At 51.9% G+C, this 26,383-nt stretch overlaps 2 protein-coding genes across 5 annotated transcripts in view; both read left to right on the top strand.

Moving 5' to 3' along the window:
- HAUS7 (HAUS augmin like complex subunit 7) overlaps positions 1 to 13,583 on the top strand; it is a 22,832-nt gene extending 9,249 nt beyond the window's left edge. For 2 of the 4 annotated variants that reach the window (XM_045788797.2, XM_087860246.1), the window contains exons 5-10: positions 5,550 to 5,641; positions 6,078 to 6,236; positions 6,350 to 6,446; positions 6,998 to 7,222; positions 8,301 to 8,415; positions 13,448 to 13,583. In XM_045788797.2, coding sequence (XP_045644753.1) covers positions 5,550 to 5,641; positions 6,078 to 6,236; positions 6,350 to 6,446; positions 6,998 to 7,222; positions 8,301 to 8,415; positions 13,448 to 13,518 — 759 coding nt within the window. In that variant the 3' untranslated portion in view covers positions 13,519 to 13,583. Of the gene's footprint in view, positions 1 to 5,549; positions 5,642 to 6,077; positions 6,237 to 6,349; positions 6,447 to 6,997; positions 7,223 to 8,300; positions 8,416 to 12,890; positions 12,971 to 13,447 lie in introns of all 4 variants that reach the window. The other 2 variants (XR_015723452.1, XM_045788798.2) reach the window with 2 other exon arrangements.
- Positions 13,584 to 15,338: 1,755 nt separating this feature from the next.
- Positions 15,339 to 17,011, top strand: TREX2 (three prime repair exonuclease 2). The gene is made up of 2 exons (XM_045788799.2): positions 15,339 to 15,461; positions 15,970 to 17,011. The coding sequence occupies exon 2, from the start codon at positions 16,004 to 16,006 to the stop codon at positions 16,712 to 16,714; it is 711 nt and encodes a 236-aa protein (XP_045644755.1). The 5' UTR covers positions 15,339 to 15,461; positions 15,970 to 16,003; the 3' UTR covers positions 16,715 to 17,011.
- The last annotated feature ends 9,372 nt before the right edge of the window (positions 17,012 to 26,383 follow it).

Genomic DNA, 26,383 nt, shown 5'->3' on the forward strand with positions numbered 1-26,383 from the left:
ACCACTCCCCCTGGAATTGTTTTCTTAATTTCATTTTTGTATTACTCATTGCTAGTGTGTGGAAATACAATTAACTTCTGCATATTGCTCTTGTATCCTGTCAGATTGCTAAACTTGCTTATTAGTTCTAATGATTTTTTTAGTGGATTCCATAGGATTTTCTATATATAAGGTTGTGTCATCTGCAAATAGAGATAGTTTTATGTCTGCCTTTTCAATTTACATGTTTTTAGTTTCTTTTTCTTGCCTAATTGTTCTGGTAACACCTCCAGTATAGTGTTGAATAGAAGTGGCAAGAGCGGGCATCCTTGCCTTATTCCTGATTTTAGGAGGAAAGCATTTGATCTTCACCACTGAGTACATTGTTAACTGAATTTTCTATAGATGCCCTTTATCAGGTTGAGGGTGCTCCCTTCTATTCCTATTTGTTAAGTGTTTTTGTCATGAAAGGGTATTGAATTTTGTAAATGCTTTCTCTGCTTCTACTCAGTTGATTATGTGGTTTTGTCCTTTGTTCTTTCTTTATTTGTGATGTTCCAAGTGTCTGGTATCATTTCACTTCTTTCTGAAGGACAACCTTTAGCAATTCTTTTAGAAGTGGTCTGCTGGGTCCAAATTCTTTTATAGTTCATTTATTTGAGTATGTCCAGTTCCCCTTCATTATTGGTGGATAGTTTTACTGGATACAGAATTCTTGGTTGGCAGTTCTTCTTTCTTCATAGGTTCCAGTGAGAAATCTGCAGTCTTTTGAGTAATTTTTCCCCTATGGGTCATGCATTGTTTTTCTGCTGCTTTAAAACTTTTTTCTTTGTCATTTGTTTTCAGCAGTTTGATTATGTGTTTGTGGGAATATTTCTTTAGGTTTGTCCTGTTTGGATTCACTTAGCTTCTCAAATCTGTAAGTTTGTGTCTTGTTCTAAATTTGGGAAATTTTCAGCCATTATCCCTTCAAATGTCTTTTTCAGCCCACACATTTTTCTCCCCTCCTTTTGGGACTCCTATAACACACGTGTTAGACCTTTTATTATTGTACCATAGGTCCATGAGGCTCTTAATTTTTTTCAAAGTTTTTTCCCTTGCTGTTGCTCACAATGGATAGTTTCTGTTAATCTGTTTTCAAGTTCACTGACTCTTGCCTCTGTCCCCTCCATTCTGCTGTTTGGGCCATAAGTGAGTTTTTTATTTCAGTTATTCTATTTTCCAGCTCTAAAAAGATATTTCCTGTTTTAAAAAAAAATTGTTTCTTTGCTGATGTTTTCTATTTTAACTTGTTTCAAGAGTGTTCATGATTACTTATTTAGCATTTTTATAATGACTGCTTTAAATTTGCCAAGTAATTCCGGGGCGCCTGGGTGGCACAGCGGTTGGGCATCTGCCTTTGGCTCAGGGCGTGATCCCAGCGTTGCGGGATCGAGCCCCACGTCAGGCTCCTCTGCTATGAGCCTGCTTCTTCCTCTCCCACTCCCCCTGCTTGTGTTCCCTCTCTCGCTGGCTGTCTCTATCTCTGTTAAATAAATAAATAAAATCTTAAAAAAAAATAAAATAAATTTGCCAAGTAATTCCAACATCTGTACCATCTCATGATTGGTTTCTGTTGATTGTCTTTTCTCATGCAAGTTGAGATTTTCATGGTTTTCTTCATATGCCAAATAATTTCGGATTGTGTCCTGGACATTCTTGACTATTACTTTGTCTTTGGGCCTTATTAAATTTGATGGAGAATGTTGGTATTTGTGTTTTAGCAGGGACTTGACCTGGTTAGGTTTAAGCTGCATGTTCTGCCTCCTTCTCTGGCCTGTTGTTCCAGCCAGTGTCAGCTTGGTTTCTGCAGCCTTTGTGCTGCTATTCGGGCCGGTCCTGCATGTGTGCCACCCGATGGTCAGCCTGGGATCTGGGTGTTGGTCTCTCCTCTGTAATCATTCTTCAGTATGTTCACAAGATCAGATCTACCCCTGCACGAGTGGGGGTGAACCCAGGCATTCGTAAACAGATATAGGGTTGCTTTCCCTAGATCTTCCCTTCTTGTCATCTCTTTGGTTCTGTCTGGCTCCTGGGGAAAGGGCCATCCTTTGCTGTCCTGCAACCATAAACCACCCACTTCTGTGACTGTACCACAGTGCTGGGAGGACAGAGTGGAAGAAGCAGTAACACGGTTTGCTTCCCCCACCCCATAGCTCCACTAAATGGAGAGGAAAGTTCCTTGCTCCCAGAGCAGTTTTCCATTATCAACCACCTTTGTCGCTGCTGCCACCCCTGCCATGATATTGCCTGGGGTCACAGAGCAGAGGGAGAGAGAAAAGGCCAGGGATTTCCCCTACTCTCCCTGAGTGTTAGGGGTTTCCTTTTCTTGAGCTCTCTGTCTGTACCATTATGTTCCCTTCTGGGTTTGAGCTGGGCTGAGTGCAGGTCCAGGGAGACCAGAGGAGATAACATGGTAAATCACCACCAGTCTCAATGGTAACCTTGGATACTGGCATGCCTCCCTGGTGTGCCTGCTGATATTTGCCCTTCCAAGACTATAGACACCTGACACATGCATTCTGTTCCACTCTTAGATGTGGGTACTCAGTGGGAGGGGAAGCTAGTCCCTCAGTCTTACCTGGAACTCTAACCCCTCCCTTCCTTTTTATCTTTAAAGATTATTTCGTTGTGGTAAAATGCACATAACATAATATTTACCTTTTTAAAAAAGATTTTATTTATTTGAGAGAGTGTGAGAGAGAAAGCACAAGTGGACAGTGGAGGGGAGAAAGAGAAGCAGGCTCCCCACTGAGCAGGGAGCCTGACGCGGAGCTCAATCCCAGGATCCCAGGACCATTACCTGAGCTGAAGGCAGACACCTAACTGAGACACCCAGGTGCCCCAATATTTACCATTTTAACCCTTAAAAAAATTTCCCAGCAGGCTCCAAAGGGTTCTTTTTTAAAAACTTTTTTTGTGGTAAAATACACATAACATAAAATTTACCATCTGAATTATTTTTAAGTGTGCAGTCAGTGGCACTAAGTACATCTCTCTAGTTCTAGAACATTTTCATCACCCTAAAAGGGGATCCTGTGCCCATAAAGCCATCACTCCCCATTACCCACAGGCCCTGGTACCCACTACTCTCCCGTCTCTATTTCATATAAATGGAGTCATACAGTATGTGGCCTTTTGTAATGGCTTCTTCACTTAGCACGATATTTTCAAGGGTCATTCATGTTGGAACATGGATCAGTACTTCATTCCTTTTTATGGAATACAAAATAAAAACGAAAGAATAATTTATGTTGGCATATTGAAAGCTGGGAGTTGGGGCATGGGAGAAAGGAGGTATGGGTATAAGATAATTAGGTTTGGTCAAACCCCATAGTCTGGAATTTGAATTGGGAATATCAGTGTCAGCTTTTAATGTATTTTAACTTAGAAACAGTGTGTAGATATGTATGTATTTCCTTGCTTTGTCCTCTTAAAAGGCCAAGAACAATGACACTCCAGTTGTAATACAGGCCTGGGGCAGGAAATGTATCAGTTGAGTCAGGAACACCTTGTCATACAAGAGAACAGGGCAGTTATCCAAGATGTGCAGTTACAGCTGAAGGACTGGGGTGCCAGCTAGCAATAGAAGCCCTCACTGGCCAAAGAAGGGATGTTGTGGGGATGATGCCTGCATTGTAAGGACAGTGACTGCAGTAGACCGAGGCCCTTCTGTGAATTCCAATTCATGAGTTCATAACATTTTTTAAGAAGTCATTTTCATACCAAAAGCACAAGTAAAAAGAAAAAAAATAGATCAATTAGACTTCACTAAAATGAGCCACTTTGGTACTTCAAAGGACACCAAGAAAGCGGAGAGAATGCACAGACTGAAAGAGAATCTTTGTCAATCGTAGCTCTGACAAGGGTCTAGTATCCAGAATGTATAAAGAACTCTTACAACTCAATAAGAAAAAAACAAGTAACCCAACGCAAAAATGGGCAAAGGATCTGAATACATTTCTCCAAAGAAGATGAACAAATGGCCAATGAGCACACGAAAACATGCTCACCATCATCAGTCATCAGGGAAATGCAAATCAAAACCTTGATGAGATCCCACTTGATACCCCCGAGGACGAGCAGATGGTCTGGCTTCTCAGAAGGGGAGTGACTGTTCATGGGGACAGGAGTGCTTTTGGGGGTGATGGTAATGTCCTGGAATTACCTAGTGGCAGTGGCTGCACAGTTCTGTGACTAATAACCACTGAACGTAAAAACCACTTAAAAAGGGTCAATTTCTGGTGTATGCATCTCAATACAAATACCAGCACAGCTGAATGGAAAGGATCACGTGTGCTCAGCACCACAGTCCCAGCCCTACCCCAGGCTGCCAGAGCCCTGAGTAGGGATACATATCCCTTCATGGGCACTGGGGGGGCTATCAGAGTCAGGGCTGTGCTGAGGAGGGGGCAGCAGGCAGGGGGTCCCAGCCCTGGCCACTGATCAAGGCTTTGTGGGGTGCTCAGTGATAGTTGCTCTCATGTTTCTGTCTAAGCTGTCTCCCGTCTAGGCCGTGTCCCCCCCCCCCCCAGGCTGCCCTCAAGTGTGTCTCTCGGGCTCAGTGTCACTTGGACAGTTTGGGAGAATGAGTCAGCAGGAGGTAGCGATCAGGTCCAAGTAGCCAGTTTTAGGCTGAGGAGCTTCCAGAGTCACCGGTTTTGTTGAGGTGACTACACAGCAGAGAGCCAGGCTTGTGGGGGAGTGCCACACGGCAGTAGCCATGAGGCCTGGCGCCCATGGACAGGGAGCTGGGCTGCAAACATTATAGCAGAGCATGCCCCTGTTCCCAGATCTCCTCCCCGCCCATGGCTGCCCAGCCTGAAATGCCACCGCAGTCTGTGCCTTCCATGCCCACCACTTTAAGGGCACGTGCTTCTTGGAGGACTTTATAGTGATGCTGGCTGAGCAAATCATTCTGGTGCATTCCTCAGAATAGTAGGCGTGTCAGGGAAGGGGCAATGCCGAACTACGATGGAGAGGCAGGCCCAGCTTTCTTTTGGATACCACTGCTCACACAGGGCTCTCTGGAGCAGGCCAGGCCTCTCAGGTTGTAAGGGCTCGGGTCCTGAGGATTGGCTGTAAGCCTCCTCGTCTTCTGGAAGCCTTGAGCTCCTGGCCAGGCAGGTCCCTGCTAGGGATCCCAGCTGCCTTCAGGGTGGGGGTACTCTGTCAGCTGTAAAGTCTGGCCACCTCTTCTTCCTGTGAGGAGCAGGGTCGTCGCAGGCCATCCCTGCCTGGGAGGCTCATTTGTCAAGGGGAATAACCTTCCTCCTGGAGGTCCCTGTGGGCTGTTCTGTGCCTTCAGCAGGCCCTGCCACAGTGTGCGTGCCTTCAGCAGGCCCTGCCACAGTGTGCGTGCCTGCCCAAGAAGCTGCGCTGGAAGGTGTGTGCTGAGCACCGGCCAGAGCATGGTCCCAGGCGCCATTGCAACCTGAGGTTGCGAGCACTCAATGGCAGCAGTCCCCAAGCCAACCCCAAATGCTGCTGGCGTGTCCAGCTGCTGAGCACACATGGTCTTCCCTGCCCAGGGCCAGGCCTGCGCCCAGAAGCAGTTGCATCTCATGGACCAGCTGCTGGATGCGGTCCAGAGCCTGACCGACGCCTGCTCCGGCTGCTCCAGGTAAAGGCTCAGAATGGCCGGTAGGTGCCCTTGAAACTTTATCTGGAGCAGGTAGGGCTTGGGGCCCACAGGGCACCTAGGCCCACCAGCAGATACATCTCCAGCTGGGGTCTTCACTTTCCGCTCGGGCAGCAGCTACATACTGGCCCAGTGGGGTGTGAGCCCAGGCTGTCAGCGGGAAGGTGCAATGCGGGCCGCACAGAAGACAGGCAGGCCTGCCGGGGAGGACTGGGGCTCGGTCCCAGCTGCCAAAGCAGGGCAGAGACTGGGGGAGACATTGTTTCCCGGCCCCTCTGCCTGCTCTCGTTTTCCCCTCTGGGTCCCCCCCAGGGGACTGAGGGCTCCCTTGGACAGGGGTCGTAGCAAATCTGCAGACATAGTCCCTGGAGGCCATGCTCTGGCCAGTGACTGCATGGCCTTGGGGCTGCGTTGGCAGTGTGAAGGAGCACTTCGAGGATACCAGAGAGAAGAATGAGGCACTGCTGGGGGAGCTCTTCTCCAGCCCCCACCTGCAGACGCTCCTGAGCCCAGAGTGTGACCCATGGCCCCTGGACATGCAGCCTGTCCTTGACCAGCAGAGTGACGACTGGCAGAGGTAGGTGTCCTGCTTGGTTCTGTTACCTGAGACAGGCCCTTCCACGTGTGGCCTGCAGGTGCTCTGATGACTGCCACGGCACAGAGCTGGACGTGTCCTCTCTTTCCCTGCAGGGCCAGCCCCTCTGTGGAGTTAGAAGAGGAGAGGGTGATGGAGCTGGCCAGGAAGCTGCAGGAGAGTGTTGCCAAGCTGCAGACGCTCAGGGTAGAGGTGAGGGGTGCCGGCTTCTGGGGGCTGTGGGGCTTGGGGGTGAGGGCCTGACTAGGCACTTTGTGTCTTAGGGCAAGGAACATCACTTCCCCAGCCTCGGGTGCCCCATCTTTACAATGAATGTGTTATGAGGCATAAGTGAGGTGGTATATGCACAGGGCTCAGTGGGTTCTAGAATGTTGTGGGTGCTCAGCCCGTGGGAGTGGGAGAGGCAGACAAACTTTGGGCAGGTGTGGGGAGGCCTTCTGAAGAATGGAAAGGATTGGCTTCCTATAGGTGATGCACCAGGCCCTGGGATCTGGGCTTTCCTGTGCTTTTTTGCGTGTGGCCTTTCCAGCAGTCCGTGGCCTGGCTTCCTCCTTTTCCTGAGGAGGAGACTGAGGCCCACACAGGCAGCAGTGGCAGGGCTGAGGCCGGAAGCCAGGCGGCTTTGCTCAAAACCAACTTGCTCTTTTTTGCCTCTGGTCTTACGTACCTGATGTGGGAAGAGACTTGGTGCCCCAGGGGCAGGTAGGGCAGCCTCAAGGGCCCCTCTGCCTCTGGCTTTGCAGTGCTTTGCGCAGCAAAAGCAAGGAGTTGCTGTGAGTGGGGCCGACACCAGCACCCTGGACCAGAAGCTGCGCCTGGTCATCTCTGACTTCCACCAGCTTGTTGTGGCTTTTCTCCAAGTCTATGATGACGAGCTGGGTGAGTGCTGCCAGCGCCCAGGTCCCTACCTCCACCCGTGTGGCCCCATCATCCAGGCCGTGTACCAGACTCTGACTTCGTGCAGCCAAGTAAGAATCACCCTTTCCTCCCCTACTCCCCCTCCCTCCCAGCTGCCAGTGTGGCCCCCAGCCATAGATGTGAGGTCTACGACAGGCGGCTGGGAGGGGCTTGGCACAGTTGGGCTCTGGACCTTCACCTGGGGCCTGGGGCAGGTGGGGAAGGTGCTTCTCCTGGTGTGTGGAAGGGATGAGGGCTGACATGGATGTTCCTCTGAGAGTCCCACTGCACTTCAGGGGTCTGTTAGCCAAGATCCTGGGCCCGGAAGAGGTTTGTGTACTGCTGGCACTGGGTCCTGGTTGACCCTATGGGACCCTTATCCCAGCTTCTAGCTTCTGTCACTGTATTGGTCTCACTCTGTCTTCACAATATGCCCAAATGCATGCATCACGGCCAGTTCATTCTTGTGTATGACCAAGAACTATGCCAGAGAGACAGACAGATGTTTGCCTGTCTGTGCTTTTGACCCAGCTCAGACAGATAGGAAAAAGTGGTCTCACGCTGCTGAGCTGACTACATAAATATTTACTTACTCATTTTGTTGTTCGACATTTCCAATCCCTGGAGTCCACCCTAAAACTCTGATGTTGGCTCAGGGCTTCCACGACATTTGTCTTGTTTTTTTCCCAATTTTAGTTTAAGTGCTGCTGAAGCAAGCACTGTCTTGGTTTTTTAACACAAAGACTCCTAGATGTCCAAACCTCTGACCAGCCTGTCCTTTGCAGTTCTGCCAACAGGGCAAGATAGAGTACCTTCCTTTCTCATCATTAAGCCCCCTCCCCCCTCTTTTTAATCTTGGGACATTGATTTTCCCACTGCACCCGTGGCTTTGCTTGACTACTAAGGTGGCATCCCCACTGGGCCTAGAAGAAGGGACTTAGGATGGAGAGCTCTGATCAGTGACTCTCCAACTTGCTGGCAGTCCTGTCCTCACCCTGGGCTGCTCTGGGGGGTGAATGCCACGTGCTTAAGGACCTAGGGAAGAGCACATGCTCACTGTGAACCAGGGTGGGAAGCAGGAGACGGCTTCTACAGATCAGACCACTAGCGTTTAATGCCTACATGCCTCCCTCTCTCCATCCCTCCCAGCTGTTGAAAGCGGTCATGGAGGTCACTGACACCTCGGCAAAAGCCGTGGACATGGCGAAGCAGCAGCAGGGCGAGCAGATCTATTGGGGTAGCAACAACTCTGTCATGAGTCTAGGTATGTGGTTGCCACTTGCTGGGGCTGTGCCTGCCTGCTCAGTGGTCAGAGGTAGGGCTGTCCCTGTGCACCTTGGCCTAGTGCCTGCTTCATGCGTGGCTCCTTCTTACTTGACCAGCATTTGGGGAGTATTTGGGGACTGTCCCTCACTTTCTTCTTCTGACGCCTAAGGTTTTTCTTCCCTTGGGAAAAAAAATGCTTTCTACAGATTATAAGATAAAATAAAATAATTAATTGTGGGAAATTAGGATATCCCAAAGATGTGCAGAGGTATAATAAGAACAGTCCATAACCTGGTGGCCCATAGATGGTTGATGTTAATATTTTGGTCTATTTATCTCTATTTTTTTTTTCTTTCGTCATTTTTTTATTTCTTTGTGTAAGTGTAATCACAACACATACACACTTTTATATTATGTTCTTTCTCTGGGACCACATTATAAGCATTTTCCTGGGGTGCCTGGCTGGCTTAGTCAGTAGAGAGAGCATGTGACTCTTGATCTCGGGGTTGTGAGTTCAAGCCCCACGTTGGGCGTAGAGATTAATTTAAAAAATGTGATAAGCCTTTTCCGATGTTCTGGAAGTAACATTTTTAATTGTCAAATACTCTCCTGTTGAGGTATTTGCTATAATTTGCTTAACATTTTCTGTTATCCAACCTATAGGTCATTTTCAGCTTTTTACTATTATATATGATGCTGTTGCAAGATTTACAATACTGGAAAATGGAAACAGTCCAAAGTGTTAACATTGGGTAGTACTTTGGTAAATAATAGTATATGTATATGGTGGGATAGTATTCATTGCTTCAAAAGTTGGTTACAACGACATAGAGAACTGCACATTACAGGATGTTAAAGGGGAACTGCAGGCTAATCTCATCTTTGTAAAGGACAAACATGCAGAAGCACCCTTTGTGGGAAGCAAGCCAGGATGTGGACACTGATTTTCTCTGTGTTGGAATCAGAGGGTGTCTTTCATTTACTGTTTCTCTATCCTGCTCTGTGGTCTTCAGATATTCCCTAATGAGCATGGGTCACTTAGGTAATCCACCTCCTTTTGGCAAGTTTGCCAAAAGATGCAGGAAACATGTTTAGACATAAAGCGTGTTCCCATTTTAGAGTGCGTCCTGAGGACGGGGCTCCTGGCGTCATGGTGGTGAGGCCCATCCCCATTTGCTTCTAAGGCCAAGTGGTGTCCATCTTACTGTATCCTCATCAGTGCTAGATTGGATCCTTCTGACTTTTCTGTTATTGGATGTGGCAGATTAGATCTGCATTTAGTTTCAATTAAACATTTTTTCTGAGTAAATTTATTTTGTTATGGAAATACGCATTCAGAAAAGGTCTTTTTTATAAGAAAAATAGTGCTTAGTGAGGAACGTCAATTCAGAGGGAGTAGAATAGGAATAGGAAATAGTTGGATATTTTCCCTGTGCTCTGGCCAACCCCCTTTATTCCAATTCAAGTGATTTTACAGTGAATACTTGTGTAACCATGACCCCGGTCAAGAAATAGAACATGCTAGCACCCTAGAGAGCCCCACATGTCTCTTCCCGTCGACAGCTAGCTGCTGTCCTGACTTGATGGTAACGATGTCTCTGAGATTCATCTACCATGTGTATATCTGTCGTTTGTTCGTTTTCATCGTCCTGTAGCTGATGTTGGCAAACTTGTTTTGTAAAGAGCCAGATAGTAAATGTGTTCGGCTTTGTGGGCCTCCATAGCTTGTGATGGGAAACCAGTTGCTGATCACGGAGACCCTTTTACAGCCCCCTTCTCCTCTTGGTCTCAAGATCCTTTTGGTCTCTGGCTCTGGACAGTCAGATTATAATCAGTCTTGGTGTGGATGACTTTGACTTTATCCCTTTTGGAGTTTGTTGAGCTTCTTGGATAGGTAGCCTCATTTCTCATCAGTGCTTAGTCAGACATTTGACAACTCTTCCTTCTCCTTCCCTTCCTGCTCGCTCTGAGCCTGAAGGTCAGCCAGAGGTGATTGTTCAGGTCATTGCCAGGTCTCTCCTGGGTATCGGCACAGCCCTGGGCGTGCATGTGGCCTTCTAGACTACCAGGACTGTCAGAACTCCTCAGAGCCCTGTGGACATCCCACTTCCCAGCTTCTCCCAAGCCCCAACTCTTAGCCACTGCCTCAGGCAGTAGCAGTGAAAGCATTTGCCTGTAAATGTTTCCCCCTAGGGTACCCCCAAGGGGTGACTTTAGGTCACAGAGCCTCTGAGCCCTCCCTTTGTGCGGACTTCCCAGCCTTTTTGCTGCTCTTGGCCTTGGCACACATACTTGCCACATCTATACCAGGCACTCGGGAGTCTCTTCTTCCTGAGTGAACCACCACAAAACTCATCCATTGTACAATTTGCCCTAACATTTATCCTACTCACCACTGTCACTATGGCTTCCCCCACTGTACATAATTACTGTTCATAAATGCTATCATTAATAGAATAATGGTCATTAGTGTCCTTTGCCATGTGCCGCTGCACCTGTGACTGCACGACTGCTGGCAGGGCTAACTGTGATGTCTGAGCTGTGTGAACCCCTCCCTTCCCCTCCTCCCTCAGGGATCTTCACAGGTTCACCGTGGAGATCCTGGCCCCGTCAGTGGTGAGGGAGAGCACAGCAGGGCTGGGGCTCGGCTCTTGTCGCTGGAGCCACCAGATGTTGTTTGAAATGAGTTCTTGGGCTACAGACACACCAGGGAAGCAGTCCATGCCAACTCCATGCCAGGGCCAATCAGAGCGGCGTTCCCACCTTCCCTGTTCCCACCTGACCAAACCCAAGGCCTCAGCCTCTGTGACGTCTTCAGGCCCTACAGCTGCGGGAGATCTGCTTGTCTGTGGCACTTCCCTTCCCAGGACAAGAAGCTAGGCCACCATTCTGTGTGTCAGTAGCCAGACTGTGTTGGTCGCACATCCTCATGTCAGAAGGGAGGGGCTTGAGTGAGGTGTGCTTGCTGAGCCTGTGTCCCAAGCCATGCCATTACATGCATGGAGAGGGCCTTGGTGACACGGAGTGGGCCATTCATCCCATCATCGTCCACCAGTCACCATCTCAACTGTGTGGACCTGAAGTCCCATTTGCCTCAGTGCTGAGAGCAGGGGAGGGGACTTGACAGCACCAACACAGAGAGGTGGATGGTAGCAATTTGATGGGTGCAATGGGTGGAGAAAGCCACAGCCCGAGGGAGAAGAGAGGGGCCTGTCTGGTAGATCTGCTGCTGTCCCAGGGCCATGTGGGCAGCAGCCCCGGGTGGAGGGGGCAGTGGTGAGTAGGCCGGAAGCAGAGGGTTCAGGGTGGTGCTCCCAGTGAGACCCTCGCCTGTTCTTTCATAAAGAAAATGATTGAAATGGCAAACCCAGGCTCCTGACATGGCTGACAGCCCAACTGAAGCCCACCTTTCTCTGGCCCAAGGGTCCATGACATGAAGGCCACTTCCACTGCCTTGCCCCCCACAGAGCTCCTGCTGGGAAACACTGTGCAGGAAATGGGTGTCTCCACCAGAGTGGAGTGGGGACCAGCACACCAGCCTCCCAGGCCTCCTCTCCCCAAGCTGGCCCAGCACCATGGAAGAGAGAAGAAAGACCTGGAAAAGCAGGGCTAATGGGTCATTCAGAGAAGAGAACTTCCCAGCACACCCTAACCTAGAAAACTATGAAAAACCAACAAAGAGAAAAACAAGCAAACACCCTTAGAAGTTAAAAGTGGTTGCCAAAGTGTTGAAAAAAAACAAGGGAAAGAGCTCTGTGGGGGGCAGGACAGCAGAGGCAGGCAAGTGTGTAAGAATAGAGAGAAAAGACAGATCAACAAAATGAGGGCCCATCCCGGTGGCTAGCAGGGCCCCCAGAGGAGGAGGAGAAAGGAAAATAAGGGCGGAGGTGATCCATGAAGCGATGGGTGTGCAGAGCAGGTGGAACCCCAAATGTGCTGTGGTCTAAGCTTTCAGAGAGCAAACTGTGGGCTCCAGAGGCTAATGCCTTGGCTTCCGGCCAAGAGAGCCCAGGACGTGTGAACTGATGGGGCAGCCAGCATTGAGGCAGCCCCAGGAGGCAGAGTGGGCAAGCCTGAGGTTGTAGGAGAGGCAAATGATTCCCAGAGGGACCTAGGAAAACCGCATCTGAGGAGAAATGTGATCGGGGCAGGAAGCACAGTCAACTGCACCCAGCGGGATCACTGATGGGGAGGGGGAGGGTCGTTGGGGCCGGGCTCATCACCTTGAGGCACACCCCCTGATTCCTGAGCCTCAGAGTCACCCTCTGGACAGGCAGGACCAAATGTCAATTAAAGACCTTGCCATGTGGGAGGGGAGGGGACAGGCCAGAGGCAGAGAGGCAGGTTGGCAGAGGAAGGACTAGGTGTGTATTTAAGTGAAGGCACCACTAACCAGGGGAACCTGAGGGAAGAGCCCAGAGTCCCCAGGGTGGGGGAGGGGAATGAACTAAAGTCCCTGTATTTCATGCCCAGTGCTCATTATCTGAAATTGGGACCTCAAGAGGCAGGTGCGAATTATGACGGCGCCCCCGGCCCTGAAAGGCCAGCAGCAGGTCAGAGCAGTAGCCTGCAGGGTCGGGGGGGGGCAGCTAAGGCCCATGTCATCTGATTTGTGTGTGTGCATGGGTTACTGGTCGGGGCAGTAGTGAACCTACCATCAAACTCAGAAGAACCCCTGGCTCCTGGGCTCTGTGGTGAGGGTTGGGGTGGATGTAGACATGGCCCAGTGAGTGGAACCTGGCCTGGGGCTTAGCCTGACACCCACAGGGGCCTTCCATCTGTGCTTTTCAGCCCCTGACCTCCTAGCAGCTCCTGGCTCAGCAGTTTCTGGATCATGGTGGGAGTTGGACGCCTAGGCTGCAAGCCCTTTGAGGGTCAGGTGCAGGGATGCCTGGGGCCTGAGAAGAACCAGTGAAAGACAGTGAAGGCTTGGCTGGGGTTGGGGGTGGGTGTAGGTAGGGAGTGGCCTCTGCCAGGCCGGGAAGCACTAGGAGTCACTTTGCTGTTTGTATTGTTTTTTTTCTCTGCAGCCACCAAAATGGAAGAACTAACTCAGAAATACAAGAGCTTCAGCGGCAGTCTGCGGAAAGCTCGGTCCTGAAGAGCCAGGTGGCCAGGGGTGGGGGGGGCACAGGGCGAGCCACTGGCAGGAGAAGCAGTCACAGCCCCTGTGTTGTACGGGCCCAGCCCCTTCAGCAGCTTGGGAGGGAAGGAGGGAGAGGGCAGAGGTGAGCTGGAGAGAAAGGAAAGCTCGGGTTCTAAGAAGGTGCCCTTCTTCCCGTGCTGGCACCCCCAATCCTGGGCCGCACCTTGCTGTGGGCTTCCTGTCGTCCCAGGCAGCCTCAGCCCTGCCCCTCTTCCGCCCTCTCTGCCTCGCGGCTGCTCCCATTGTTTCTGTTCCTTCCCCGGCCCAGTTAAACTTGGTGATACCAAGCCCCAGAAGCGTCCACCTTGCCATGGCAGCTGACTGCCCCACTGCTGCCTCCATTGTGACTGGCCTTGGGGTCCCACATGAGGGCTCCTTGCAGACCCTTGGCCCAGCCACTGGCACCCACCACATTTGAGATCCAGTGGCCGGGGCATGTGTTTCCTCCTCCTTCCTCCCCAGGGCTCCCTGCACCGGCCTGGGAAATTCTTGCCGGTAGCCTGACTGGTTGTCCGGGAAGCTGCTCTCTGGGCTTCCCAGGGTGACCCAGTATCTCCCTGAGCAGTGTACCTGTCACAGCCACCTCCCTCCCTCCAAGCATGGGAACAGGCACAACTGGTGGGGCCTCTGCCTCCCTCAGCTCAGTGGCAGGCCAAAGGGGGCTTGAGGAGGGGCCTCCCTCTAAACACTTGGTCTGCTGCAGAGGCCCACCCTGGCTGTGAGCCTCACCTGCTCCTGTGCCTTTACCTTCTCAAGTCCCCGTGGGTGCTCCAGACAAGGAGACTGCTGTGGGAGGAGGGGGGGACAGGCAGGCCCAGGGTCACCACTGCCCAGCTGCACCAACAGCTTCACAGTCCAAGGGACTCGTGAGGGCCTTGCAGTGGGCAGGCCGCAGCCAGCATCTTGGTTGCCTCCCTGTGTCCCTGGTAGGAGGCTGGGCCTGTGGGTACCCACTGCCAAGGGCTGGTATGTCTCGCTCCGGAACGAGGTCCTTGGGACAATGCCACCTGCTTTCTGGCCAGGGAGGGCCTTCTTGTCTGGGCTCTGAGGGGCTGGGCTTCACTCCCACTCCCATGGTCCTGGGGCTGGGGGTGCTGCTGACGCCGTCTCATACCCCCACCTTTCCCGTTGCTCATCCTTCGTCATTTGGTGGGGCAGGATTGGCTCAGCTGGAGCCCACGTGGCTTGCCAGGTCAGGCCTCGCCTCTCCCTCCTTCCTGGCAGCCTCTGCTGAAGGCCTCTCAGATATGATGGGTCATTGTGCCCGTGAAACAGATAGCATCTCTGCTTCCTGCTGGAAGACGAGCCTGTGAGATGTGTGAGCCAGGCATTGCGGAAAGTGCCCGAGGTCACTGGGGCGACTCCGAGGTCCCATCCTGAGCGCGCCCTTCTCTTTCTTGGTTAAGCACGGCATGTACAGGCACCTCTTGCCCACTCCTAAGCTCACTTTAGCCTCATGAGGGGCAGCGTGGGCCCCTGTGACACAGGTGGAGCTCTGCCCTGGAGAAGGAGACTTGCCACCCTGCTAGGAGCCGCCCCACCTCAGCTGCTAGAGTTTGGCCCCGGTCAGACTTGGAGGCAAGGCTGAGTGTAAGACTTGCGCTTCCTCCTCGTGCCTGTAACGACACGTTCCTCCAGCCCACGGCCCAGCTTGTGGGGATCCTGCGTGTGGCCCAGGAGCCTGCTTTCCAATTTGTAAACACAGGGCGTGTGTCTCAGCAGCTGTGAGTGAGCGAGGGGGCGGCAAGCCGGCTGCACAGGTCCTGCGGCCTTAGGCCGCTTCATTGCCCAACAGGTGGCTGGGGGCGGGCCACGGCCACTGATTAAAGGCCGCCTGGAGCAGCCTGTGTGGAGACAGGTGCCCAGCAGCCCAAGAAGCCAGCCAGCACCAGCTCCAGGTAAGCCAGTGCAGCAGGGTTGGTGAGGGCAGGGGCTGGGAGCCCAGAGGCGGATGGCCAGGTTGGGGAAGGCACCTGTGTGCCAGGAAGGCCAGAGGAGGCCAAACCGAGGAGGGTTGACTGCCTGCTTCCCCACAGATGACCCTAGGGGTGCAGGCTCCCAGCCAAGGTGTCTCAGTGAAGATACCATCCTAGGCTGGCACCTCCCCAGGTCCCTGGTGACATGGAGTTGGTGCACTTTGCCTCTCAGGTACCTGGAGGCAGGTGGCAGAGGCCTCCGGGCCGGGATCTGGGCAGACTAGCCCTACCTTTTGCTGTTTACTGGTTGGTAGTACTGACAATGGCCAGGGAGGGACTGGGGCACAGAATGGAGAGGGTGCTGAGACCCTGGGAGGCCTCACCCTGGACAAAGGGGTTGGAGCATTGGCCGAGGAGCCTGCTGTATGCGGCTAGGCCCAGGCATCCCCATCACTTCGGCCTTCAGGGTTTGTGCCTCTTGCCCTGACAGCTTTAGGCTTTGCTGTCCCTGTGAGCACATCACCATGTCCGAGGCACCCCGGGCCGAGACTTTCGTCTTCCTGGATCTGGAAGCCACTGGGCTCCCCAGTATAGATCCCGAGGTGGCTGAGCTATCCCTGTTTGCGGTGCACCGCTCTTCCCTGGAGAACCCAGACCGAGATGAGTCTGGTGCTCCGGTGCTGCCCCGGGTCCTGGACAAGCTCACGCTGTGCATGAGTCCAGAGCGCCCTTTCACCGCCAAGGCCAGCGAGATCACCGGCCTGAGCAGCGACAGCCTGGCCCGGTGCCGGAAGGCCGGCTTTGACAACGCCGTGGTGCGGACACTGCAGGCCTTCTTGAGCCGCCAGGAGGGCCCCATCTGCCTTGTGGCCCACAACGGCTTTGATTATGACTTCCCTCTGCTGTGCACAGAGCTGCGGCGCCTGGGCGCCCACCTGCCCCTGGACACCATTTGCCTGGATACACTGCCCGCGCTGCGGAGCCTGGACCGCACCCACAGCCATGGCACCCGGGCCCGGGGCTGCAAGGGTTACAGCCTGGGCAGTCTCTTCCGCCGTTACTTCCAGGCAGAGCCGAGTGCAGCCCACTCAGCCGAGGGCGACGTCCACACCCTGCTCATGGTCTTCCTACACCGCGCTGCTGAGCTGCTCGGCTGGGCCGATGAGCAGGCCCGAAGTTGGGCCCACATCGAGCCCATGTATGTGCCACCTGATGGCCCGAGCCTTGAAGTCTGAGTGCCAGGGCCTCGGTGAGACCACCATCGAGGGGGATGAGGCCCACTCTCAGCACCGTGGCAGCACCAGCTTTGACCATTCGGTCGGGCTCTGAGGCCCGGAGCTGGCACTGAAGCAGTACCCCCCTGTCCCTCTCCCCATCCTCTTAGCCAGCTAGCCCTGGGCCCGTGCACTTGCCAGGCCTCCTTCTGGCCCTGGCCTACGTAGCCTTGTAGCCCCTGGACTGTGCTCTAGTGGTTTGCTGCTACAGGCTCTTGCCCTTCATGTGGTCTCTCAATAAACATCAACAACCACTCACCAGCTGAGTTTCCAGTTGCCCCCCTACACCCTGCCCAGAGGGGGCAGGCAGGGAGCCAGAGCAGAGCCCCCCAGAGCCTCCCCCTTGCGACCTATGCTTGTGGTGAGCCTGGTGGGTGGGTGGGTGAACAGCCATTGGTCAGAGGCTGGTCTAAGGGGCTGACGGGCAGGGGCTGCAGGTCCCCAGCCATGGGCCTCCTCCCTGGCTGATCTGTTGCCTCGGTTATCACCCCCTCCTTGCATTGTCCACCCAGAGGCTCAAGAAATTGGTGAGCAGGGCCTTAGGAACATCTGCCTTGGCGGGGAATCTGAGCTGGGGAGGGAGCTGGAAGAGAGCCTCCAGGGAGCTCAGGCTTTTTCAGCTCAGGGTGCTGTGCCTGCAGAGCCATCTGTCTGCCTAGGTGCAGAGTGTAGCTCCAGTTCTTGCCCCCTATGAATCCTGGGAAGCTCCTTCCTCTCCTGAAGCCTCTGTCCCTGCTCTGCAAGGTGGCAACAGGATGAAAGATGGGCATGCAGAGCAACACAGTGCCTGACACGCTCAGGGTGCTGGAGAATATGGGAGGCACCCCCTTTTGCATACAGGCACATATGCAAAAATGGCCTTTTATGTGCAAGTCAGTCTCCAGGAGGGCCCCCTGGTGCACGTGGGGTGAGGGGTGCCTGAGGTGTGAAGGAGAGGTTGGGCGGCTGGCGCAGTGAGGGCAGCACCTAGGAAGGAGTTTGTCCTGGGCCCTGTGTCCCTTGCAGCTTGGCCTGAGGAGGGCCAGGAGGCTGCTCTGTGGGGAAAGGCAGCTTCTTGGCAGCTGTCTCAGCTGGGCTTTGGGGAGCCAGCTAACCTGCCTCTGAGGCCCCACCTGTGTCACCAAACAATGGGGCAAGGCAGGGGGCGGGATGTCTGGGAGACCGGGAGAGCAGGTGAGAAGGGGTGGGGTGGGTGGGGCGGCCACGCCCGAGAGTGACTCGCCTGAGCTGAGCCTTGGACCCATTTGGGACACTCTAACTAGGTCAGAGTGACTAGAGCCACTGCAATGTGCAAGGTAGAAGAATGGTGAAGTCAGAACACAGGCTGTGGCCACCTCAGGCCATGCCCTTTTCCCTGGACAAGGGGGTCTGCACTGACCCTGAGGGCAATGGGGAGCCACAGAGAGTTGTAGGTGGGAGAGGGGGCAAAATCTCATTTATGTTTTTACAATGCCTCTCAGGCTGCCATGTGGAGAATGGACTGTAGCAGGCCTCAGAGGGGGAGGATAACAACCAAGGGAGAGAAGAGCAATGGGAGTGGGGCTCAGCTGGAGGGAGAGCCACCGGCCTGGCCAAGGACAGGATGGCAGTGGTAGGGGAGGGTACGTGCTAAGGGAAGGACCTATAGGGGGCTAGTTTGGGAGTGTGGTCTGTGCACTGTTGAGCTTCCTGGGGAGGGCTGGTTGGCTCCCTGCCCCAGGAGAGCACCCACCTGGAAGACGGCCACAGGCCAGGCCGGGTTGGGCCGTTAGTCCCAGAGCCTTCACCAGGCAGGGACCGAAAGAGTAGCGGGCACCACCAGGATCGAGACAGCCAGGAACCCTCAGATACTCTGGTGCCCAAGCAGGGCTGGGTCCTCATTATCTAGCTGTCCAAGCTCTAGGCCACTGACTTGCTGAGGTGGTGATGCCAAGAGGGTCCCTTCTCACTCAGGAGGCAAGTCAGGAGGGGCCCGACTCCAGGTCCTGGGTGGGCAGGTTGACAGCCTGATCTGCCCCAAAGTGGTCTCCGGGCCCAAATGCCTGTCTCTCCCCACCTCAGGCTCTGCTGGCCTCAGGCACCCTCCCTGGGCCTGTGCTTGGACTGGCCAGGCCCAGCTTGGTGCTTTCTGCCCTGCACAGACAGGCTCTCCAGGAAAGGAAATGTGTGTGTCTGTCTCTCTCTCTGTATGTATCTATATGCACACACGGAAGTACGTTGTTTTCCATTTTATCGATATGAAGGATGTAAACACAAGTGAGGTTCCCACATGAATGTTGGTTGCTATTCGCATTCATCTTAATGAGTAAGAGGAAGCGAAACAACAAAGCTGACGTGAGCCACACCTTTGCTGAACTAGATCATAGTTTTTGATATTGGAAGAGTATCCCCCCCCCCTTTTTTGCTGCTAGTCACAACGTTATGACTACAGACTCAAGTTTACACAATCAACCAAACAATAATGGATGAAGCCCTGGTTTGTAGTGTATGCCGAGTTCCATGGTGTCGTCAATCTGTCCACCAGGCCAGTTTCCGGCTACCCAAACAACCTCATTGAATGTGAAGCTGGGAAGTAACTCGCTATAGCGCACTGTGGTGTAGACTCCTACCGATGGGTATGATAGGTAGGAGTCAATACATGGATAACAGTAAACTGATGAAATAAGACGAGATGAGTTTTTGTTTTTAATAGAAGTGGAAGTTCAGATCATTTCATTTCTAATAATGGTATTTCACAGTCAGCTCTCAAAATTCCTGAACATTTATCATCTATTAGAATGGCTACAATATAAAAGGCTGCCCATAGCAAGTGTTGGTGAGGATGTGGAAGAACTGGTAGAAATGTAAGATGATCCAACTGCTTTGGAAAACAGTTTGGCTGTATCTTGAAATGTTAAACGTGCACCTGCCACGATGGCCCCATGATTCCACCGCTAGGTATTTACTGACCCAACAGAAACGAATGTATGTGGCCACATAAAGACTCACACATGACTGTTCATGGCAGCTTTATTCATAACAGTCCTGGACTGGACACAACCCAAGTGTCCCTCAGCAGGTGAAACAGACGACAGCACATCAGTGCTGCGCAGTGAGTGAGCTCTCGAGACACAGGGCTTTGGGGGTGGGGGATACTCATGTAATTACATTGCAGGAAAGGGGCCAGACCCAGAGAAACAACTCCACTGCTCCAGCTCACCCTGGCCAGGCACCTGCCTGTCGTCAAGACGCGTCACTGGCTGATAAGCCACATCAGTGTCTGCCAATGGGGATGTGTCTGTGATCAGCAGCATACTTGGGGGACATGACGCAAGCCAATTGAAAACAGAATTATCCATGCAGAGGGACGAGAACCAAAGTGACACGGCCAGGAGTGTTTTCAGCTTGTCTTTTTGTGCAGGAAACAATGTGATGAGGACCAAGTCTAAAGAAGACCATTCACAAGCCTCAAGCAGAAAGCTGGAGACATGACACAGGCCAGCCCTCCTGCCATTGTTTCTTCAGGGAAGCCACTGGATGTCGGCGCTTTCTGCAAATGATGCCTGGCCTCGTACAGAACTCCTACAGGGCAGACAAGTGTCTGCAAAAGAATTTCGTGCTGTGGATCCCTGCCCCTGAGAGCAGCGTTGGCAGCGTGGGGATCCTGCTTTCTGCAACTCAGCTCGTGCATGTGCACCCCTCCACATCCCTCCCCATTCCCACACCCACCTCTACTCACACCCACACACCAACTCACGGGTGTGTAAACACACCCCTCACAGATGCCCCTCCCACATACTTAGATGCACCTCATTCACACACACGCGCTTATGATTCTGCATAAATGGGGTCTTAATAGATGCTGCTGGAAAAAGTCATAAGCGCCTCTTTGCTGTGTCACGGTCTGTAAAGTCAGTTTCCTCTAAGGTGCATTGCCATAATTCTTTGTTTCTTCAGTGTTTGCAGTGGTATCTCCTTTCTCATTTATACATTCCGTCGGTCTTTTCAAAGGAAAAAAACCAGGATTTTGATTTACCCTTCCTCTTTTTTTTTTTTTTGGTTTTCTGCTTCATTAACTTCAGTTTTTATCTTTATTAATTCCATCTGTCTATTCTCTTTGGGTTTAGTTCTTTTTCTCTAATTTCTTAAGAAGAGAGCTAAGTTTCTTCGTCATCTTCCATCTTGAATAACTGAGGCCAAAGACTAACATTTCCCTGAGTGAGCGCCCCCTCTGTGCTTCCATGACAGGTGTTTCTAATTTCGCTTTCATGTCTTCACTGATCTAATGCTTGTAGAGTAGAGCTTATCTTAATTTCTGAGTCAAGACTTTGTGGTCATCTCTTACTATGTATTTCTAATTGTACTGGATAATGGTCTGAGGATGTGTTGCTTAAGGTTGTTTGGGGGTTGTGTGAGTTTTCTAGGACGACTATAACAAAGCCCCACACAGCAAGTGGCTCAAACAAGAGAAATTCCTTTCCTCACAGACCAGGAGGCCAGTAGTCCAAGATCCAGGTGTGGGCAGGGTTGGCTCCTCCCGGCGACTCTGAGGGACAGTCCGCTCCGGGCCTCTCCTCGAGTTTCTGGTGGTTACTGGCCGGCCGTGTGTGGCGTTCCTTGGCTTGTGGAAGCATCGCCCAGATCTCTGCCTTCCCCCTCACGTGGCCTTCTCCCTGTATGCATGTCTCTGTGTCCAAATGACCCCTTTTTAGAGGACACAGTCCTATTGGATTAGGGCCCACCCCAATGCCCTCGTTATGGCTTGATCACCGCTGGGCAGACCCTGTTTCCAGATAAGGTTACATTCACACGTACAGGGGGTTAGGACTCCAACATATCTTTTGTAGGGGGACACAACTCAATCCATAACAGAGGCCAACTGTATAAATAACTTTGAAAACATTCCACAGGCTGTGAAAAACTACATCTCCTTACGTGCACGTTCTGTATTTCTCCAGAACCTAGTTTGACAATTGTACTATTTGGCTCCTTTATGTTCTGACTTGTTTTTATCTACGACATCGATCCAATTCCATGACATTATATGAAACTCTCCCATTATAATTGCATTTTATTGGCATGTCGAGTAGCTGTGTGTTCATGCTTACAGCCTCACAACTGTATCAGTCGGGGTTCTCCTGAGAAACAGAACCAGCACGATGTATGTATACACAAGAAATGGGCTCACACAGTTTTGGGGGCTGGAGATTCAGGGAAGAGCTGCTGTTCAAGTCCAAAGGCCCACCCGCATTTCTGGAGGCTGATCTGCTCTCCTCAGAGTGTACTGATTTCAGTGTTAATCTCGCCTAAAAAAAATTCCTTCACGGTGACATTTACAGTGATGCTTGACCCAAAACTGCGTACCCTAGCCTCGCCAAGCTGACACAGAGAATGAACCAGCACAATCCTTCTTCTCTGGGCTTTGTTCTCTGGACTTTCTGTCACACACTGAGGCTGCACTGCCCAGTTTTTGAGGTGATAGCCCAGCACTGCTCCCTGAGGCCTCTGCCCTGTTTGGTCTAGCAGCTTTTCTTCTAGTATATAGTTTCTGAACTTTTGCTTCCCTTCCCCTTCTGGGTGAGTGACTGGCTGGGAGCGGGAGTCACCTGGCCTGCAGACGTTTCTCCAGCTTCTGGCTTCCAGAGCCGCCTGGGAAGCCGGCCCACTTGGATCCGCTTCTGCTGTGGCTGAGTCCTTTTGTCTGGAAGCTTCTGAGATGTTCTTGTTATCCTGGGAGTTCGGGAATGTTCAGCAGGCAGTGCCCAGCTCTGTGGCAATCTGCTTTAGAGCTCAGCAGGCGCACGTGACTGCGGCTGAAGGGCCTTTGTCTTCTCAAGTTTTCCTTTCTGACCCTGCTCTGTATTTCTTGTCCTATGGCTGTCATCCCAGGCACCTCTCTTTTAATTTAATTTAAAATTAAATTTTATTTTTCTTTCCAGCTTTGTTGGGGTATAATTAGCGTACAAAATCATGCACGTGATTAATGGACCTGCTCGTGAGTTTGGATATATGTATACAAAGCTTCTCAATTTCCATCTCTTTGTTTTTAGCCACCCTCAAGACCCAGCCCCCGCTCTTGCGGTGCCTTAAGTGGCGTGAAGTGCTACAGTCTCTATAGTCCCAGAGAGGCCAGGGGTGGGGGGCGGCGGGTAGAGCCCGATGCTTCGGTGGGCCCAGGTTCGTCCTGGTGCCAGATCTATGTCCTCCCACCTCGGCCCGTGCCCCCCAAACCCTGCCTGTATTGGGAGAAACTAAAGGTCCTGCCCACCCACAGTCCTCTTCGCAAGTGTGGAAAAGAAAGCAAACAATTTTCCTACTAAGCAAGTGGAACTTTGTCTCTGTGACAGGCAGGTGGCCAGAGCCTAGAGTGGGAGCTGAGGGGCCAACCTTCCTCAGCGGGTGCATTTCCAAGAGCTGCCTCCGGGACCCTTAGGAAGAACCTTAATGAATCATCGAACTTTACATCAAAAACCGGGGATGTACTGTATGGTGACTAACGTAATATAATAAAAAAAAAAAAGAAGAAGAACCTTGCTGGGCTCTAAGGCTGGCAGGAGGCTTATTTCAGATTCTCACGCAAGTGCTCTAAGAGAGTGCCAGGAGCAAGGTCTCCTTCCATCAGGGAAAATTCTGCCCCATTGGATTTGCAGGCTGATTCTCCCATGCCGAGTGAGGTGGGCACCCTGGGCTGAAGATCGCCACTGCAGCTCTCCTCAGAACAGCCCAGACTCTCGCTAGGACCTCTGTCTGCTGGATGAAGTGGTCAGCTTCCTGCACACTCAGCGCATGGCCTCTCAAATGCCTGAGAGGGATTGTCCTTTCCCCGGCAAGCTCCCCTTCTATCTCTCCACCTCTTCTCACTTCCACCGACTTGACAAAACTAGGAGTCTTGGGAAGTGCTTGTTTAGCTGCCCTGGGCCTGACCCACAGACAAGGAAGACAAGGCAGGAAGTACAGGGCCAACCACACAGGATAATGGGGGTGACGGTGGCAGGGAAGGGCCGGTGGCCCACCAGGCAGGAGGGCGGTAGGAGGAGGCAGGCTGGCTGATAGCAGGCTGGGCACGGACTTTCTGGCCATTTTTCCTGTTGATGGCCAGCGACCTCTCAGCTCTCTGACCCCGCAACCTGGGTATGTGGAGCAGTTGACCTGCCTGCCAGGGCATGTCAGGTTGAGAACCTGGAAATCCTGCTCGTGGAGAAAGAGGAGAAAGAGCAAACAGTCATGGACCTTTCCCGCACATGTGCATATTCTGCCCTGGGCCCCAGGGGGGAAGCAAGAAGGGACCCAGCATGGGCTGCACAGCCACGTGGCCTCAAACACACCGAACATGTTCCTGTCTATAGTGGGCTGAGCGGGAGCCATCCAAAAGATCTGTCCGCATCCTAATCCCTAGACCCTGTGAATGTGACCTTATTGGGTCCTTGTGGATACACTTGCATTAAAGATCTTGAGATCATCCAGGATTATCTGGGTAGGTCCTAAATCCAATGACAAGTGTCCTTATAAGAGACAGAAGAAGAGAGATCCAGACACAGAGAAGGCCAGGTTACATTGGAGGCAAGGATTACAATGATGTGGCCACAAGCCAAGGAATATGTGGTACCACCAGCAGCAGGAAGAGGTGAGGAGGGATTCTTCCCTAGAGCTGCTGGAGGGAGTGTGGCCCTGCTGGCACCTTGATTTTGGACTTCTGACCTCAGAACTGCGAGAGACTAAATAGCTGTTGTTTTAAGCCACCTGGTTTGTGGTACTTGTTACAGCAGCCCCAAGGAGGCCAACACACTGCCTCAGGACCTTTGCACTTGCTGTGCCCTCCTCCTGGACTGCTCTTTTTCAGACATCCACCTCAGCCAGGTCTCTGCTTAGATCTCCACTCTTCTGAGCCACCATTTGCACTACCCCTCACTCTCTATCCCCTGCTCCCTGCTGTATCCCAGCACCCGCTCCTCTGCAGACAGCGGTCCAGTCACTAGAATGAAGACCAGCTCCACAGGGCAGGGATGTTGTCTTGCTCACTGTGACCCCAGTGTAGATTTGGTGACTGAAAGTAGGAAGGCTCTCTTCACCTTTATCACAACTTGCATATGTGAAATAACCTCTATTTCACAGGAGGAAAACAGAGGTGCCTGGCATCTGATACAACCAGTTGTTGGGGAGCGATGGAACTGCAAGGAATCAGCCCCAAAGGAGAAAAGTTGGGAAAATGACAAGGCCAGCTGGGTGCCCACTAGTTTGGAGAGCAGAGTTGGCTGCTGTGGAAAGAGCTGTGAAACTTGGGTGCGAGTCTGTCGCCTCATAGCAGTGAACATGCAGAGTGTCAGCATGTGGGGAGGGGGCTCAGACATGGCCGCCTTCCTTCCCTTTCACCGTGGGTAGAAAAGAAGGGGTCAGCAGGACTGCGTTCCCCCTGCAGGCTCTAGGGGATGATCCTTCCTGGCCTCTTCCAGCTGCTGGTACGGTCTACCCTTCTCCAGTATGACCTCATTGTAACTAGTTATATCTGCAAAGACCCTATTTGTAAATAAGGTCACATTCTGAGATCATTGGGGGCTAGGACTTCAACATATCTTTTAGGGGGACATAATTCAATCCATAACATCACCCAATATCCATTCCAGCCCCCTCCTCTGGGGATAAGACCCCAATTTTGTTCAGGACATCAGTGGCCTCAGCCTCAGGTGACAGGTCATGACAGTCCTGTCCCTACCTTTCCCGAGCCTCTCTTCCAGCTAAGGGGGGCCATGTGATCCAGTTCTGGCTGAGACCTAAGTGGAAGTCTGCTGGGCAAGTTTCTGGAAAAACTGTTGCTTTCTTGATAAAAGGAGACAGATGCAGTTGTCCTTGACCTTTCCCCCTTCTGTCCTTGAATGCATATGTGACAGCAGGTGCTTCAGCAGCTATTTTGTGATAACGAGGCAAAGCTAAGCTAATTCGATACTGGGCCTTGCCAGTGCTCTGCTGCTGAACCGATGCCAGCAAGCTACCCCCAGATTCCTTACATAAGAAAATTAAACCTCTATTTAATCACCACAGTCAGGTTTTCTATTACAGTTGGCCCTTGAACAACATGGGAGTTAGGGGTGCTGATCCCCTGCAGAGCCGAACATCCACACATAACTTTGAATCTCTGAAACCTTAATTACTAATAGCCAGCTGTTAGGCTGTTAACTGGAAGCTTCGCCAATAACAAACAGTTGATTAACATATTTTGGAGGTTGTATGTATTAGGTACTGCGTTCTTACAATAAAGTCAACTAGAGAAAAGAGAACATCATTAAGAAAATCATAAGGAAAATACATTTATAGTATTGTACTGTATTTAACACACACAAAAATCTGCATATAGGTGGAGCTGTGCAGTTCACAGGTCACCTGTACTTGTGGCCACTTTCCTGATACACTGTGTGTGTTTGTTTTTCTAGTCTGAGGAGATCACTAGGGTGTGTTCTACTCCCTTCTCCTTTGTCTTTCTCTCCCCACCTCTTCTCTGCCTGCCTGGCTCATTCTCTTTCCACCTCCTTTCACATGTACCTTGTTCCCACTGAACTAGCCAGAACACGGAAGAAAGTAGGTTATATATAAAGCGAGGAATATTTTCACTGAGAAAAAGACAAAAGATTAATTTGATTCTTATTTCCTTGTTTTGATTTGATTTTGTTTTCCTGTTAG

This window comes from Ursus americanus, chromosome X (genome assembly GCF_024610735.1).
Source record: "Ursus americanus isolate L20-20 chromosome X, mUrsAme1.1.p, whole genome shotgun sequence".
Classification (NCBI taxonomy): Eukaryota; Metazoa; Chordata; class Mammalia; order Carnivora; family Ursidae; genus Ursus; species Ursus americanus.